The sequence below is a fragment of the Grus americana genome, chromosome 5 (assembly GCF_028858705.1).
Source record: "Grus americana isolate bGruAme1 chromosome 5, bGruAme1.mat, whole genome shotgun sequence".
Lineage (NCBI taxonomy): Eukaryota > Metazoa > Chordata > Aves > Gruiformes > Gruidae > Grus > Grus americana.
In genome coordinates, this window is record NC_072856.1 from 16,359,804 (window position 1) to 16,377,854 (window position 18,051).

An 18,051-nucleotide genomic window follows, 5' to 3' on the forward strand; every position below is an offset into this window, starting at 1 on the left:
AACTACAGTGTAAATTAGGGATTAATTAGAATTCCTTCGAGAAATTTATTTAAACTGTTAGGCTTATAGCCAACAAGAGGAAAACTTTTCTGATGTTACAGGACTACTTAAAAGATGCTGAAGCAATTAATTTGGGGCTACATTCTGAGGTCCTTACTCACACTCAGCAGTGCCTCACCTACAAATATCGCCATAGGCTTCCACATAACTTTCAGGAACAACATGGGCTATGCTGTCAGAGTCCAGTGTTTAGCATTTACAACTGAAGACACTTGACAACAGAGAAATTGTTATCTAACTTCCCATTCTATTTCCTTGGAAGCTGATACTGTTTGGTTGTGTTGGGTTTGCGTGGCAGGGTTTTGGTGGCGGGGGGGCTACAGGGGTGGCTTCTGTGAGAAGCTGCTAGAAGCTCCCCCTGTGTCTGATAGAGCCAATGCCAGCCGGCTCTAAGACGGGCCCGCCGCTGGCCAAGGCCAAGCCAATCAGCACCTCTGTGATAACATATTTAAGAAGAAGAAAAACACTTAGAGAGAGAGAGCTTTTGCAGCCGGAGAGAGGAGTGAGAAGATGTAAGAAACTCTGCAGACACCAAGGTCAGTGCAGATGGAGGGGGAGGAGGAGCTCCAGGCGCCGGAGCAGAGATCCCCCTGCAGCCCGTGGTGAAGGCCATGGTGAAGCAGGCTGTCCCCCTGCAGCCCATGGAGGAAGGATGAGGGGGTGTAGAGATTCCACCTGCAGCCCGTGGAGGACCCCACGCTGGAGCAGGTGGAGGCACCTGAAGGGGGCTGCAGCCCGTGGGAAGCCCACGCTGGAGCAAGTTCCAGGCCGGACCGGTGGACCCGTGAAGAAGGGAGCCCATGCCAGAGCAGGTTTGCTGGCAGGACTTGTGACCCCGTGGGGGACCCCACGCTGGAGCAGTTTGCTCCTGAAGGTCTGCACCCCGTGAGAGGGACTCCATGCTGGAGCAGGGGAACGATGAGAGGAGTCCTCCCCCTGAGGATGAAGAGGCGGCAGAAACACCGTGAGATGAACTGACCGTAACCCCCATTCCCCGTCCCCCTGTGCCGCTGAGGGGGGGAAGGTTGAAGCCGGGAGTGAAGTTGAGCCCGGGAAGATGGGAGGGGTGGGGGGAAGTGTTTTAAGAGTTGATTTTATTTTCTCATTCCTCTACTCTGTTTTGCCTAGTAATAAATTAGATGAATTCCCTCTCTAAGTTTGGTCTGTTTTGCTCGTGACGACAATTAGTGAGTGATCTCTCCCTGTCCTTATCTCGACCTACAAGCATTTCGTTATGCCTTTTCTCCCCTGTTTAGTGAACGAGGGGAGTGAGAGAGCGGCTCTGGTGGGCACCTGGCCTCCAGCCAGGGTCAACCCACCACATTGGTAAATACTGGAGGTTAGAAAAGAAGCAAGTCAATGTACTTGTCAGTTCCTTTACATGCAAAAGTAAAAATCATTTTAATCTCAAAAGTGATAAAATTAAAGTTTATTCTCTCAGGTCTAGTTTTCCTGCCGCTACATACCTTCTCGCACTTCTATTATTTTGGGGGTGACAAAGCTTAATTTTATCTAACTGTTTTTAAAGCCAAGAAATAAAACTACAGTCCCCATTTGGGGGCAGAAAGAAACTCTGACGGTTATACATTTAAAAAACCAACATGTGCTTAAAAAAATAGAATTGCTGCACAAGAAGCACAAGAGCAATAGATCAAAAGAATTAGCATAGCTAACTTTGTTGAACTCCATAATGCAGTTTTTTATTTTCAGGGGGGGATTACTATTGGATCATTTTGTTTTGCTTTGAGCTATTAAGCAAAAACCTCCAAAACCTACAGTGAAGGCACATACCCTTCACGTAGCAAAACATATCGAGTATCTTACAAACTTGAGGCAAAACTTCAGCTGTAGTAAATTTGCACAGTTTCACTACACCTTTAGTATCACTTCACATCATCTGAGCATCAGAGTAATTCTGCAGATATTATCAAAATACATTATGAAATGTTATAATCCTTAGTGAAAGAGACAACTTTCTGTTAGAAGTATGTAACTTCTTTGAAGAAGAAAAGTAGCCTTAACATCTGGTTTCTGGGTCAACCACCATCTTTGGTCCTTTACTTTGTAAGTTTACTGTAACAGATAGACTTCATAAAAAAATAGTTAAAGAGTCTGGCTTAAAGCCCACTGAGGTCAGATGACCTTTTTAAGTTGCTGGAAGCAATATAAACTACAGAGCTCTAAAGCACAATTCCTTTTAAATCTTTACCTCAATCTTTTGTGGAATCGAGCATGGACCTGATATTTGAGGAACTCCTAATTGTCCAAAAGAATTAGACCCACAGGACAGAACTTGGCCAGATCCTGAAAAATTAAGTTATAGTCCAATCAGTAAATCTGTGAGCAAAAGCAAAGCACTGTAACATTCTAACAAGCAAAATATCACAGCCAAGTAGCTCAAAAAAGGACCTAACATGTCGCATTCCGAAGTCCCTGAGGTCCTAGGCCTTACACACCATGTTCAGCAAAGGTCTGAAGTCCACTGGGAAACAAGGAACATGGAGTAATTTAGTTTGCAAGGCAAGTAGCTTAAAACCTGTGTGTGCCTGTGCATCACACAAGCAATAGCAATGTGGAACTTTCAGCGTGTTCGCTACATTAACATTTCTCCAGCACTTACAGAGACAGATTTACCTACTAATACGATTGTAAAATCCCAGCCACAGGCAACTTGTTTTACACAAAAGCCAGACAGGGCAGCGCACAAAGTAAAATGCAGTACATCTTCTGTGTGAGTCAATCCCAACTGCCCGTCTTTGTTACGGCCAGATACAAAGAGCTCTCCCACACCTGAAGAAAAAACAAAACAGCAACAAAAAAATCATCTTCCACTTCACAGACTAAAAAGACAAGTGTACATGCCATGAGATCCTGTGACAAATGATTATGTGTCATTTTAGGCACTGCAATCAAGCAAAAAGAAAGAGAAACAGTTATTTCTGTTGCATAAAAAATACCTCTGAATAAGCACAGCTATGGAGAGATGGGTTTGTCAAGGGAGACAATCCATACAATAAGACAGGCACCTCTCACTAAGATCCACGATGAAGTTTTTCATCCTGTTCATCCATGTCTGTATCCCTTCTTTCCCATAATTAGCTATGGCATACAGTAGAACCTTTCAAAGACCAGGTGCTATCTTCTGCTCCTTACTTTAAAACTTCTCAAGATTGAATAACCTCCCACTTGACTCCTCCCTCCTACTCCCCAACCTCAATATAGAAAAACTGACTGCTTTGTATGAAAAGCTGTTATATGAATCACTTTAAGAAAAAGTCCTCACATAGCCATAAAGTAGTCACAGAAGATAAGCAAACCAGGAATTTCCCCAATTTCCCCAAACCATTGAGTTCATTGGCATAAGAGAAACCCGTTTTTCAACTAATTGTACTTGCTCAGAAACAGAAGCCACAGATAGGTGGCAGCACCAAATCAGCAGGGAAACAGAAAAAAATGCGTTTAGAAGTCATACACTCCTTGCAAGTGCAATGTTTTTACCAGTGATAACTGCAGAATGTCCCCCTCCTCCAGTAATGCTTTTAATGTCTTGACATTTGCAGGAAACATCTTTCAGTGACTGAGGTACCAGCACATCCTCCTTATGACCAAGACCAAGTTGTCCATAGCTGTTTGCACCCTTCAAATACACACAGAAAAATAACATATTAAAAAAAAAAGTAGTTAACGAGACAGACATCTGCTAAGAGCGAACAAGCTTATCAGGGACATGTCGTAGGTTAACCTGCCAGTATTTGCTTCTGAAAATCCCCCAAAATGGCAATCTTCATTCTTACTGCTGTCACACAGGACACCCAGAATTACAGACCAGGACTGTCCCAAGTTTGCTGCCACTAAAGTTGCCCTTGCAACCCCAGTATTTTAAGAAACATACTGGAATATAGCCTGGCAACAATAACTGCTAGCCTGCAGTTAAAGTAAGGAGGAAAGCCTCATCATGAGGATGATTACGACCTGTTTAATTTTAATGCTAATGATTCCTACTCATCACTAAGGTCTTATAGATGCCAATGCTTTCTGGCAGTCCACCTTCAAAACAAGATCAGAAAGACATGCTACCTTATTCTGGAACCTAAACAAGTAAAGCAGAAACACTTGTCCCTCTTCAACCTAGTCTTTTAACTTAAAGTTGTCAAAATTAAAATATACCAATTATAATTATTATAAGTTTATAAGTACAAATTATAGCCACTAAACCAATCACAAAAAGCAACCACTAACAATGTGGTAACATGCCAAGGAATTTCTTAGCCAATTTAAGCTCTATTCAACAGTTTGAACAGCAACCTTCATTCACAAAGGCGGATTCAGTAACTTTCCTAGCCCACTTATTGCAGTAACAGCAACACTCAACACGCACATTGCCCACAGCTAGTGATCCCCGGGGGGAGGACTCTCCCTATCTCACCTGTGCTTCCCCTGCCTATGTGTTCTCTATTTGTGGTCCTGTCACCCCTCCACCCCCCAAAGATGCAGCACCTAGTGTATCTTAAAAGGACATATTTAGCAATAAACATTTTGTACAACAATGATGTTTTTGACAAAAGCATCAGGCTGCTCGCCTCAGCCCACAGTTAGCAGGTGGAGGAGATGTCAGGATTCAAGCTCAACAGGCAGATCGAGTTGTTGTCTCACAGTCATTACTACTAGTAGACAGTTTTAGAAGGTGTTACTAGTCAACAGACATAATTCTTTTAGAAGGCTTGTCACAAGCTCTCATTTTAGCCTAGAACGTGCAATGAATTTTCAAGTCTTCAAAATCAGGCAAGCTGAGATAAGGTGCAGAAAGCAAGCAGGTGCCTGAGGAACTGAGTGCCACATGTGTCTATCCCAATGCTAACGAACCTACTTGCATTTAGCCTTCCAAGACTGATGGGTTATTAACAAAGATGACTACCACAGAGCAAGACGAGCTAACAAGGAAAAGAGAAACCCATTTAATGGCTCTTAGACCCCCTTTGCTCATCAGGTAAAATCACAGCCCTGGTGAGCCACAAAGTTCTCTCGAAGAGCTCAGGATTTCATCCCAGCCCACGCACTTGAAGGGAAACGCGCCTCCCTCCCCCACTTCGGTGGCGGCAGCAGGGGCGACCCCTCCTTGTACGTGGAGACGAGCAACGTCCCGGCCCCACAAGACACAGGCCGCGGCACAGCTCAGCCCCGGCAGGCCGCCCCTCGGCGGGGCGAAGCCTTCAGCTTCCTCGCGAAGCGACAAAGAACCGATGAACCGCGACGAGGACGACTCACCACAACTTTACCACACCATTCTTTTTTATTCAGGGAGGGGCAACCTTGGCCCGCCCTTCCCCAGGGAAGCGAGGCGAAGGCCGGGGGCAGCGCACACAGCCCCGGCCCCCCCCCCCCCCGAGCCCCGCAGCAGCCCAAGGGAAGGCGAGCAGCCGGGCTCCGCGTTCCGCCCACTGCCCCTTGAGGGCCGCGCCACTGCGCGGACAGAGCCGCCATCTCACGGAGACCTCAGCTACCTCCAGCCTCCCTCACCACACCATGCCGAGCGCCCACTTACCCAGGCGAAGAGCACGGGCTCCATGGGGTCAGCGGCCCCCAGCCCTTCCCGCCACGCCGCAGGCCGGGGAGGAAGAGGCGGGACGGAGGCGGGCTCCGGTGGGGCCCCGCCTCACCCCGAGCCGCGGCGCACTGTGGGGGGGGGGCTCTGTGAGGAGGGGGCCGTCGGACAACCGTCGGCGCTTGGCGAGATCCCTGTCAGGGGCGGGAAGCACCGTCTGACCCTCTCAAAGCCTTCGGGAGCGTTTGAAGGGGTAGCTGTGGCACACAGCTGCCGTCCTGATACCCCCCCGGCCCGCAGGTACCTGTACTCCAGCGGCAGGCTCCAGCCCTGGCTGCCGCTTTCACGAAAAACTCCCCCTAAGCCCAATTGTCCCGTCCTGCCGGCGCGGACGGAGCCCCAGGGATGGCGGGGGGGAAGCACCCGCCCGGGTGAAACTGTTCCTCCACACACCCGTTTCAACAGGAAAAAAAAGTGAGGGGAAAACAAGTCACTCCTGAAATAAAATATACACAATTCCAACTGTATTTAAGTCACATGCGTGGAATATCTCAACCAGAGTATAAAACATGGAAACCCTTAGTCAGAAGCAAGTGCTTTGCGTTTATTGCTGCAGTGCTGAAGTAAAGGGGGTTTTGCTTCTAGTAATTACCAACAAGTTGTTTATTTCATTGACATTTAAAGCCTTCACAATAGTTTAAAATATTTAAATTATTGCTGTTCTACATAGCCAGAAGGTTTGGATGTGTGAAGCCAAACATACGTGTTGTTAATGACATGGAAATGCATCTTCTCTGTATTACTTTTAACAGTTTACTTAACTTTTTGCTACACAAGTGCAAATAAACATACAATTGCTGTTTTTCCAAAGTATTCAAAATTAGGTGCTAATTTGTCAAGTATAAGGTGTCCTACTTGAAACGTATACATAGTTCAGACAAAGATTCAAAGTAACACAGATCCACATATATTTGAACAACATAATAATCCCAACATTTTTTAAATGCAGCTGAATATTAACTGTTATCACAGAAGCAGACAAAATAGATCCTCCCTTACTACTCACTTATAAGACTGTTTCTTCCTTAGAAAGACAAAGCTCCTAAAAATCTATTTAAAAGTGTAATGTAAGCCATAAATGTTGTGGACCTTTTTGTTGTCTTAAATGTTATTTAAAAAAAGTTATAGTGCGTTAATAGTCACAGAAAAAAATATTATCTAGACTTGATTTAAACAGTGAATATATTTGAAAAGATTGGGCCAGCAACTGCTTATGGAGCAGATGTGGCCTACTAGAAAGCATATGAAACGCAAGCTGATTTTCAAGCACAGAGGATCATGAAAGTCTTTCAAGTTCTTGAAATCCTGGACTAGCATCTCCAGTGTATTTAACAGTTCAGTCCATTTTTCCAGTGACCTTCACAGCTGCAAATTCTGAATTTCCAGATAAGCTCTAGCTATGAAGAATCAGTACCTAGCATGCTATTAAATATACCCTGCACATCACAGATCTTCCATTCAAATGTATCATATCCTGTACACGTATTCATTTCATTCACAGGGTCGGCAGAAACAGCAGCCAGCACAGCTTTGCAGGATGCTTCAAACTTTGGAGCCCTGAAAACGGGGAAGTTTTCTACTGCATGATACAGACAATTCAGCAGAACACTGCTTCCCGCCACTTGTAAAGTGCTCTTTGGAATTAGATATAGTCTACACTACAAGGTAATTGGTTGCATTTATAGCTGCAGAATTGTTATGAAATGCTTGGGCCTTTCAGTTGTTGTTTGCTTGATAGGGAATGATGGAGTTCAGGCCTACTAAAGAAGAAACAAAATGTATCTTTGTGCAGCTTATGCAGGTCAATAAAGCGATGGAGCAATCAATAGGATACTTAAAAAAAGCAGACTAGACTACAAACTTTGGCTGTTATTTTAAACTTTGGTGTTATTTTTAGAACCGATGAAACTATTTTTAATATTAAATTCTAATTTGGAAATGGTTTTAGGCTTTGTGCTAAGTCAGCAAGCCAACAGGTACTATATTATTTGTTAAATTAATTAAATCAGGAAAAAGGCAAATGGTATTTCTACAAAGAAAGGTCCTCCCTCAGGTGTAATATCAAGGACAGCAACAAAAAAACTGACTCTGAGCCAATAGCAAATCTCCTAAAATTAGGGTTTCATGCAACAGCTCTGTACACTAGAAGCATGCCAAACAGCACATTTGCAATTCTTTGGGGCAAGAGTGATCCCTTTGAAAGCAAAATTTGACCCTTCAATTTTATTATAGTGAACCTACAGCTATTTGTGTCCTGATGTCTGCGCTGTAATCATTCAAGTTTTAAACTTAGTAGCACAGACTTACAAGCACTGATTACTATAGCTTCTACGCTATAAAGTCTGCAATGCTATAAAATTAGTAGCATAATTCCCTGTGGCAAATTATTCCATTATTGCCTCATAAGCCACCTTCTGCAGCATCTGATCCGAGCCCTGATCCACACACCACACTATTGCTCCAGTCTACCAATTTCTCTGCTCCCCCATCAGCTTCTCAAAGGCAACTCCTGGCCTTTTTTTAATCCAAGGGGGATGGAGGAATACATTCTGTAAGGGACTTCATATAGGGAAACAAAATAAAGATGTTATCCTTATGGGCCATTCACTCTTCCATTTGTAAAGGAGAGAGTTCTGCATACAACACATTACATGCCTAGAAAGAAATCAGTAGGGAAAAGAAAAGAGTTGCTGAGTGCACCACACTGCTGACAGGGGTGTTAAACTTCCAGCTGCTTGCCCATCTTGCTGAGGGCATCGCTGACAATGTCCAGCTCGTGACGTAGCTCATTCACCACGCTGGCAATGCTCTTCGTGTCTTTCAGGATCTGCACGCTTTGAGTATATGGATTGTACTTCACACCAAATGGGCGCTTGATGGTTTTTGCAAACTCTCTATTCAAGTAAAAAAAGAGAGTCATAAACAAAACACAAATGCATCCTCTGTGTGCTGTCAGTGTCAATAACCGCTTTTCTAAACTACTTACTTTCTTTAAAATAGTTGTAATTGTTATATAGTTCATCATCTTTCCCACCCAGTACGTGGAAGACCAAGCAAATACTAATCTCGACTTTCCAACCCCATGAAAGGTAATTATAAAATTGTGATAAGAATAAAAGGGTTTGGTGCTGCTACTGAGACACACATGAAATCAAACCTGCTTCTATAAAACAGGGAAAAAAAATCTGTACCTCATCTTCTCTTTTGCTTCTTCAAAACTTTCAGAAACAAAGTAAACCTCCTGGAAAGTTGTAATGAGGCATTCTTGCTTGCAGGTGACCTTTGGATCAAAAGGCTTGACCTTGGCACTGCCAGAGAGTGAGTGCTGGTAACATAATGTGTTATCATGTGTCAGAGGAACATCACCACCCAAGGAATCCACAAGGAAGATGACATGAGGTAGAGTGAATAAAAAAAAAAATTAAAAAATGAAGTGAGACCATATTTAGTGCATTGCTTCTTAAATTTTTTTCTGCAGATGAACAGCAGTTAAAGCTTAACAAACGAAGTAACTCTGAACAGTCATATTCTGCCAATCTGAGTCAAAAAAAGGGATTCCTCAGACAGGAGGCTCATGTGTAGACAACAGCAGTATTTTCAGAATCTGGTTAAACCAGCAGAGCTTTATTCTGAAAATAGTTACTTGGAATCTAATGTTAAGAAATACCAGTCATCTAATGCTTCCTGCAAAAGACATGCTCAGCATATATCCAAAAGCTGACCGTCCAGTAATTATTGCCACAGTCAATTTGCTTAAAGTCTAGTAGGTATCTAAGAGTTTTCAAAAGAAATATTTTTAGAATTCATAAAAAAACCAAGGCAAATCAGGGACAATAATAATCAGGTACAAACAAAGAAAAGAGGCAAATAAGCAGTAGGTATTCCCACCTTGAGCTCACTAATCGAGGAAAGCAAGCCAGCCCCATAAACTCGTAGCTGTCCCTCTTGCTTGCACAAGCCAAACTCTACAGTGAAGAAGTAGCACTGAAACAAAGAAGGGAGTAAAATAATTCGACCTTCAGCAAAGACGCTGTGGTGAACTAGACGAGGGAATTTCTATTTGTAGGTAGCATCAAACAGTTGCAAACAGCAGACAGTCATCACTTGGTTATCCTTCTCAGGTATTCAAAGAGGAGGGAAGCCAGAAGAATAGAACAGTGAAGAACCACAGGAGTGCATGTTTCTCATAAGAAAGATTGCCATTATAGATTACCCAGCTAGGCTAGAAGCTGTTCATATTAGAAGGACCATTGAGATGTAAATCTGTTTTAAGACATACTGTCATGACTTGACAGCTTCAGCTTAAAAGAAACACTGGATGGAGAGGTGAAAACATCAGCCCACTACAGTTACTTTCTCATTTGCTTAGTGGCCTGTAACATTAAAGATGTTTAGTTTGCTGGATTTCAGGATTTCTGCAGGTATATGGGGAAGAACGCTATTTTCATAGGTGGCTTAATTCTGCTCCCACTGAAGGTAGTAGAAATTTTACCACTAGGTACACTAGGTGGGGAAACAAAATTAAAAAATAAAATAAAATAAAATCAGCAAACCAGTTCTTTCATAACTGGCATCAATTATTTTTTGTCTAACTTTAATTTTCATCTTAAAATATTTTTGCCAAAGCATCCAGAAACTGATGTCCAGGAAATAAGATTAATTTACATTATTTTAATTTCTTGGCTGAAAAGTATCTAATGCTAGTGCTCACCACATCTGATGAAAACACCATATCATTTCAATTCATTCTACACATTAAATAAATAGATTACTTTTAAAATCATTGAATCATGTTCTCAGAAGTAAAAAGATTTTGTTTGGAAGAACAGACCATAGAATTTCAATCTGGAAGAAGTGATCTTCCACCAGAAGTTGCATCCTTACTTGGCAGCCAAGTGAAGAAAAACACCAATCACGTCAACCTTCAAATGTATTTTTTCCTGTTATAGAAAATTGTTACATGCTCTAAAAGCCAAGAACCAGTGATACAGATAGGTTCAGCAGCTGGTGTGGCTAATGCTAATATGAACCTCCAAATTTATTTGATGGAGTGGGATCAGCCTAGTAAAGCACGAAGCTCTTTATGGGATCACCAGACATTGAAACACTCACTGTTGCCAGTTTTTGGACAGCCTCATCTGATGCCCCAAGTGACGCAAGACCAATTTCCTGGGAGAACTGAGCAAAACTGGGTTCAGCCAAAAGAGGGACATGGCCTAGGAGCTCATGGCAGGTATCACTGGAAAAAGAAACAAAACAAGAAATCTCATTATTTGCCTTTGTGGTAGAGTGAAAAAGCAGCACCACTGAACAGATACGATGTCTTGCGTTATGCTATTTAATATCCAAAAGACAGAAAAGTGTCAATTATGTTTCACTGAAAGCAATTGAGCAGGTCACACCAGCTCTACATAAGGACATAAACTCAGATTTTCAAATGTCTAAAATTAAGATCTGAGCTCCACATTTATGAGGCAATTGAATATTAAATTAACACTGCACACAATGACATCAGTAAGAGCTCTCCAATAACATGCTGTACTTTTGAAAATCCCATACTTATGAAGGTGGCACATGAGCATGCTAAAACTTCATTACATTCAGCATGAAGGCTGAGTCTTCAGCGCCTTAAAAAATAAGTTTTCTTGCTGGTGTTCTCAAACAGCTTTTAAGTAGTTTGGCTCTGGACAGCAAGATTCAAAACTCACTCTCTCTCAAATTCTACCCCAAGATTAAATGACTCACGGCTCCGGTGTATAGAGAGGGTCCGAGCTGTGTCTAACATATTGAGTGCAGTGAAAAACTCTGAATGCTAATCCTGCCAAGAAGTCTCTGGGCGATAGATATCCAGCAACGGGGCGAATGGTGAAACCTGTGCGCTCTGAAAAGGAACGGAGAAATCGTACATTAGTTTAATGTAGAATTGCACAGCATTCTCACCTTTCCTGCTACAACTCGGGTAAAAGCCACAGCACAATCTTGGCTCAAGAGCCTGTCGGAAAACTCAACATGATTAGAAAAATTAGGCCTAAGCTTGAGAATCACCAACATTTAATAAAAATGTCCCTACCTCTGTATAGGTGGATTTCCTACGATTTCATGCCTTTTTATGTAAGAAAATTAGCATGTTACCTTTCAGGAAGCGGGACACATCTTCCAGCTGGGGGATATTGTCTTCTCTGTACCCACAGTATTTGGTGAGCAAGGGTAAGTTTTTAAGGTACTCTCTACAGGCATGAGTTGGGTAAAGCTTGTTAAGCTCTCGGTAAACAGTCCCCCAAGTCTTGATCTCCTCCTCAGTGAATTCAATCTTGGGAACTGGGTCACCACTACAAGAAGAGGAAAAAAGAACATTCCTTGGTAAATGACTAATAACAGATGACTCATTTACCTACTATTATTATTTAACATCTGTATGGCTGTGACACCTGGTCAGGGTCTATGCCCAGGAGAGCTTATAGTCAAAGGGCTTGCTCTCTTTTCAACCTAAATCAACTCACAGGAATCTTTGCATTGACCTCACTGAAGCCTGAAAGCTTTGGTTCTGTAAACAGTTTCTTAAGTGTTTAATGTCAAGAGTAACGTTTAAAATACCTGCATAACCTTTACTGCTTCAGAAGCTGAGAAACATTCTTTTCCCTGCTGGGCTTCGCTGTCTGCAATTATTTTCCATTACCTTTTTGATTTGTTTTAGAAAAAGAGAATTCCCTAAATTAACACCACATTGCATGGAAGCAGCTAAATATACACATTAGGTAAAAATCATACTTCTATGCAGAGGAGACAAGTGTCTGAACCTATTTATTGTAGTCCATCTCTACTATTTAGCCCTTAGGATCTTAATTAAAGTGGATTATAGCTAGGGTGGGACCTAAAGCCCATTGAGAGCAATGGGAGTGTTACACTGAGCTTCCACTGCCAGCCAGGGAACCAGCATGGCAGATGCTTTCCTACGGGAATCTCTCTGTTAACAATATATTAACAGTAACCAGCTCTGTGCTGTGGTAACTGGTTGCATTAATACACAGTGCAATAGAGCTGTAGATACCCACCATTTCTAGGTCATTTCCAATTGAGGAACTTGGCATCTAAATTCAAGCAGGCAACAGCAACGTGAAAAATCATGTTTAGCAAGAATTTACAGCAGTGGGCTATGAAACTCTTACTGCCTTAAGAGCTCCCACCCACCAAGCAGCATCTCTAAAGACAGAAACTCTTAAAGTTTCTTTTCACAGAAAATTTCTTATCTACACATCACATGCACTAGTTTGAACCAGAAAGGGAAACTCAAGCATTAACATTTGCCCAGAGAGTTTACACTCAGTGGTCAAGGGGCTATATGCTGGGTTGTGCCTCCCCTCTCTCGCCTTTGCAAAGGAGGCCATTCTGCCCTAGCCAAGTCAGTATGTCCCGGCACAGGCAGCTGTGCAACATGCATTGTTCACCCTCTTCCTTTGTTGCACCCACATCCAGAAAAGCAGGGAGGGACGACCAAGTCCAAATGCAGCACGCTGCAGGAAGCCCACACTGGAATCACTGACCATCTGAAGATCAGCAGGTGCCATTAATGGCCGAGCAACCACGAGCAGATCCTCAGACTGATCAGAGGCCCGTGGGGCTGGAAGATGACCTAGATCTACCTTTTAAGCTTGTCTTACATCTCCCTCCATTTTACCCCTCCAGCTCCAATTCCTGAGCCAAGCATATCTCAGCAAGATTTGAGCCCAGGGAAGCTGAGCTCCTGCCAGTCCACTCTGCTGTTATTTCTAGGCACGCGGAACGGTTTTTCTGGAAGCAGTCAAGCTTACTGTTTGTAGTTCATAGCCAGGTCTGCAAAATACTTTCGCCTCTTGCGATAGACATTGTCTTTGAAACCCTGACAGGGAGAAGGAAAAAAACAAAGTTAAATGAGTTTCCAAGCTGTAGTAAATAAATTCATTTAAAACAAGACACTTGAAATTTCTTCAGTTGGAAAATATAAAAGTATGCTGTGTAAGAATGAGAGGACAGGGCAGGAACCTCATAGCTGTAGTCTGAAATGTTTAATAACTATGAACTAAGCAAATACTCCAATTCAAAGTAAGGATTAGAAGTTTTATGTATGCAAATACATATTTAGTTGACAAGGATTAATTTCAGTCACATCAGTATTTATACAAACTTTGTTACTTGCTTGATTATTCTAAATTACAGAACAAATTGCCCATTTGCACTGCCCAAGTATCAATTTGTTTGCTCCAATTATAGTAAGGAAGAAAGAAAGAGGAGGAACCAAGAACCAAGCCTGCCTCACAACAGCTTTTTTTTTTTTTAATTTGTATGCGACCACTCAGGGCCCAGCCCCGGAGCCCTTGCACAAGTAAGCCTTACAGAAAGGCACAGGAGCCAAATTCAGTGATGTGCTTGCCTGAACTAGAAAAAAGACATGAAACCTCCAAGAGAAGGTGCTCAGACCCACAGAGGCGCCATTGAGGGCAAGAAGAGGAAGGAGGAAAAGCTGCAATTTTTTTTTAAAGTAAGCTCCACAAAGTACATTTTCACTAAGGATTGGGCATGGGGGGAAAAATACTTACTGGATGGTCAGCATCCAAATCGGACCCGTACATCAGCACTCGATTTGCACACTTATCCAAATCTGAGATCTTCTTCGGAAACCAGGGAACATTCTCCATGTCTAGGGAACGCATGGAATCCACAAAGTTATTAATAACGCCAAGCATGCTGAGGGAGGAAACGCTACTTTCAAGTACGGCTATGGTGGTTACAAGCACAATCTATAAATTAAAAGGGTCATGAATAAGACAAGGGAGTCCACTGCCTATCTGGCACCAGCCTACAGCTCACACTTCCTCCTCTGTCACTGCCACAGTCTGCCTACAGAGCACAGCCAGCTCCGAAGCGTCCAGGGGAGGAAACAGTTAATATGGGTTAACTGTAACTACTATTAGAGTAGCATCTCGAGGCTCCCACTGAGGCAAGGCTTCCTTGTCCATGCTGTTGTGTGAAGCTTCTAGGGTACAAAGTATGCAAAGGAGCAGAGGAGTGATTTGCCCATGGTCCCTGAGCAGGAGCAGGTTCGAGTTCTCCCATCCTGCTTTACTGACCGTGGGAAATAAACGTTGCTCTGTGGTTACGTACCTCAGAACCATCCAGCTTTGCTGAGGGGTTTGTGGGGGAAAAGGACAATAAGAAGGCCCTGCAGCCTTAGAGAGATGCATCATTACAGCTTTGCTACTAACTTGTTTGGGTTTTTTTGTTTTTTTTTTTTTAGTCCAAGAGATTTAATACCCAAGCTCTTGGCAGAGCAGTTAATACACTGTTTTTCTGCCCAGATGCTCTTTGGTTTTCTTAAAAAGGGCAGGGGGAGTGTTTAGATTGAAAGTCCCCTTACTTAGGGGTAAAGTCAGCTGTTTTTATCCAAAAGACACCAGATCTCACCTTCCCCTACCTACCAGCCTGTACCAAGCACAGTGGCTGAGAAATACATGGGACCGACTTCCTGCTGCCCTGAACTTTAGGCATCTCTTTAACTAGAAGCAAAGGTAAACGAGATGTGAAGTATCCTAAAGTTAGAAGGACCTCTTTCACACTAACCGGTTTTGATGAAAAGCGGCAAAGAGAAACTTAAATGAAGAGCTACACGAGGAAATTACAAAATCCATCTCCCGCTCTCACCAGTGTCCAAAGTGAACTGGTATATGTCAGTATTATACCTCTGTCAGAACGGTGTATGGGCCCTAGCCAAGCCCTGCATTCAGACTTTGCCTGTGCGCCGGCCTGCACGGGTGCGGGGACTCCCATTGATGCCAGCTGTGCTGTGCCGAGAATGGACAGGAGCGCAGATATCAGACATGCAATTTGCACCATCCTGACACAGCCTGTATTCCCAGGTGACACCGGCCAATGCAGCCCTGCTCACGTCACCCAAACGACACTCATTCACAACTCAGAAGCATAAACCTGGTAGCTACTGATTGAAAACACTACACAAATGCAGATGTGGACACCATAAAAAGATTTCAAACCAACACGTTAAGAAGTGCATTTTCATCAGAACTGCCTTTCATCCTTACCATCTTCCTGGACATTGAAATGCTCTGTCGGGTTCATAGAGACAAAGTTGACATGGGATTTCAGGAGCTGGAAGATCTCATTCAGTTGTTCCCTGTTACTGTCACAGTCCACAAAGATCTCAAACTCAGAATTGCGTCTCTTGGATTTCCGTGACTCAATGTGTACCAGGTTTACATGCTTCTCCTGTTTTGTAAGAAGTAATGTTTTCAAACAGATTAACTAAAAACAATTGGCTAAAACCTAAAATTTGGTTTTCAAATGAATATTTTATTGCCATGGAATATTCACCACCTTTGTGAAGCTATTTTATTTAATTGGATCTCTTGATAGCAGTTTGCTTATTGGAAGGGGCCGGGGGGGGGGTGATTTGGTTTTTAAAAGCCTCCTATTCAGGAGAAAATGAAAGAGAACCTGTGTTCTTTCAATTTCATTTACATTCAGGAAGCACAGAAAGACACAGTCAGGAGGTTTAAATTCATAGACCTTTTTCTTTCATCCCTCCCATAGGAAACTGATTAGCAGCTGAGTCTGGGGAAATTCACCAAAATGCCAATCAAGTCACCATATCATTATCTCACAAGCAAGCAAGGCATTTAAAAGCAGTAGTTTTCAGGGCATAAATGTCACTTTTCTTTCATTTGAAAAATTATTTAATCATATGTCTTATATCAGGAACATAGAGAAAACCCCAGGCAAAGGCATGCAGGGCCGGAAGACAGAGCACAGTGGCACTATGCATATTCCTTGCACAAGATCTGCCCAGCAATCGAAGGAGTTCATTCTATGAGTGCAGTTGTGCAATTGCAGTTCCTCTGTCACCCTCAGTCCAGCTAGGCAGGGTGACAAGGGCACCGGACTCAACCCAGTGTGGGTTGGCACCCCAAGTGTCTACCTGCCATTGGCAGGAGCTTCCGACCAACCTCTTATATGCAGGAGAAATAATGAGTGCCAATCCTCTTGTCATGAGGGGAAAAAACAAAACTTTCTCAATCTTTAGTAGGTGCAGATGACACGTTTTCTGAAGATTTTTAGCCAGCCAGCATCTAATTTCTGAGGCATAAATTTGCCTCTGTGGGTATTTTTTGGTACAAAGTGGGAGTCACGTTAGGAATCAAATCCTTAATCAATGGATGTAATGAATTGTAATGTGATCCAAAACTATCCTTACAATTTAAAAATACAGAGCTGCTGTAACAATGTGATTATTAAATACCTGAAAGAGTTTTAATGCTTTTACAAGTCCTCCGACTTCATTGTTCAAGGAAAAAATTATGGCTGTTCTTCCTCTTTCAGATGCATGGTCTTCATTCTCTTTATTATCTTCAATCATCATGTAATTTGACTTATTTAACTAAATGCAAACATACAAAAAGATTTTTTTTATGGCTAGTAGTGCAAAAAGTATAAAGTTTTACATTTCAGTTTGTCTTGGGGTACTATTGTGCTTTGACTGATCAACCACAAAAGGAAAAGTGCCAATTAAATCATTACACAATAACAGGCAAAAAGTTGGGCACACATAGAATATGAGAGCTGAGGATGAAATACTGAGATTTCTTTTTATCAGCTGTATGATTTTATAAACATCTTTAGCCATTCTCTAGGATGCAGAAAATGTTTTCAAAGTATAGTTTATAATTAGCACTGGTATCTCAGGGTGGGGGTGGGACAGTAAGATGTCAGCAGAATTAATAAGTTGAACAAAATACTTGTTAGCAACTAATAATCCAAAACCTGCGGGACAAAGGTAGGAAAAGATGGATCAGGATTTAGTAGATCAGAACTGAAAAAATCATTGCCTTTCTCTTGCTACATAGCTGTAAAGCACTGCCTTTACAGAGAAAGGAGACAAAACCGGAGTTAAAACATGCTGACCCGAATCTGTGGACTACAGAGACAGTCCTACTCTGATTAACCACAACCAAGCTATTCCATCTGCCAAACCCTTATCATAATCACTCAAATCACACCCTAAAAATTTTCAGACATACAACAATGTAGGACCACGTGGCTTTGTGCATTAGTAGTGATCAGACTCCTGACTGCATTGAAATCAGTGGATATCACAGACCATATTCTTAGCTACATGTAGCCAGGCCATAAATAGAGATGATATCAAAACAATTAAGAATGTGGAAAATGCAAAGTAAAGAAAAAGACAGAAGGCTCAGAAGCAGAAGCTGTATCTCATATGTCTTCAAACCTTGCAAAAAGAAACAAAAAAAGGTGAAGTTTCTGAAGGAACCAGTGAAAAAGAGGAGAAGAACGATGAAGGCAAATTATTGCTATTTGGAATTAATTTTTGATTTGACACG

The 18,051-nt window shown here is 42.4% G+C and overlaps 2 protein-coding genes across 14 annotated transcripts in view; both read right to left on the minus strand.

The window, feature by feature from the left end:
* The window catches only part of SERGEF (secretion regulating guanine nucleotide exchange factor), a 167,821-nt gene extending 162,156 nt beyond the window's left edge, over positions 1–5,665 (minus strand). For all 9 annotated transcript variants that reach the window (XR_008577214.1, XR_008577215.1, XR_008577216.1 and 6 more), the window contains exons 1-4: positions 5,603–5,665; positions 3,559–3,697; positions 2,695–2,850; positions 2,270–2,364 (exon numbers count right to left, since the gene is read on the minus strand). Coding sequence is in view for 3 of the 9 variants with exons in the window: in XM_054826098.1 (XP_054682073.1) it covers positions 2,270–2,364; positions 2,695–2,850; positions 3,559–3,697; positions 5,603–5,626 (414 nt within the window). In the remaining 6 variants the exon portion in view is untranslated. The remainder of the gene's footprint in view (positions 1–2,269; positions 2,365–2,694; positions 2,851–3,558; positions 3,698–5,602) is intronic.
* A 537-nt stretch (positions 5,666–6,202) lies between these two features.
* TPH1 (tryptophan hydroxylase 1) overlaps positions 6,203–18,051 on the minus strand; it is a 29,082-nt gene continuing 17,233 nt past the window's right edge. For 3 of the 5 annotated variants that reach the window (XM_054827587.1, XM_054827586.1, XM_054827588.1), the window contains 10 exons: positions 16,950–17,087; positions 15,736–15,919; positions 14,236–14,336; positions 13,471–13,538; positions 11,795–11,991; positions 11,408–11,543; positions 10,775–10,901; positions 9,551–9,646; positions 8,854–8,987; positions 6,209–8,556 (listed from right to left, as the gene is read on the minus strand). In XM_054827587.1, the coding sequence (XP_054683562.1) occupies positions 8,382–8,556; positions 8,854–8,987; positions 9,551–9,646; positions 10,775–10,901; positions 11,408–11,543; positions 11,795–11,991; positions 13,471–13,538; positions 14,236–14,336; positions 15,736–15,919; positions 16,950–17,069 (1,338 nt within the window). In that variant the 5' untranslated portion in view covers positions 17,070–17,087 and the 3' untranslated portion in view covers positions 6,209–8,381. Of the gene's footprint in view, positions 8,557–8,853; positions 8,988–9,550; positions 9,647–10,774; positions 10,902–11,407; positions 11,544–11,794; positions 11,992–13,470; positions 13,539–14,235; positions 14,337–15,735; positions 15,920–16,949; positions 17,088–18,051 lie in introns of all 5 variants that reach the window. The other 2 variants (XM_054827585.1, XR_008577378.1) reach the window with 2 other exon arrangements.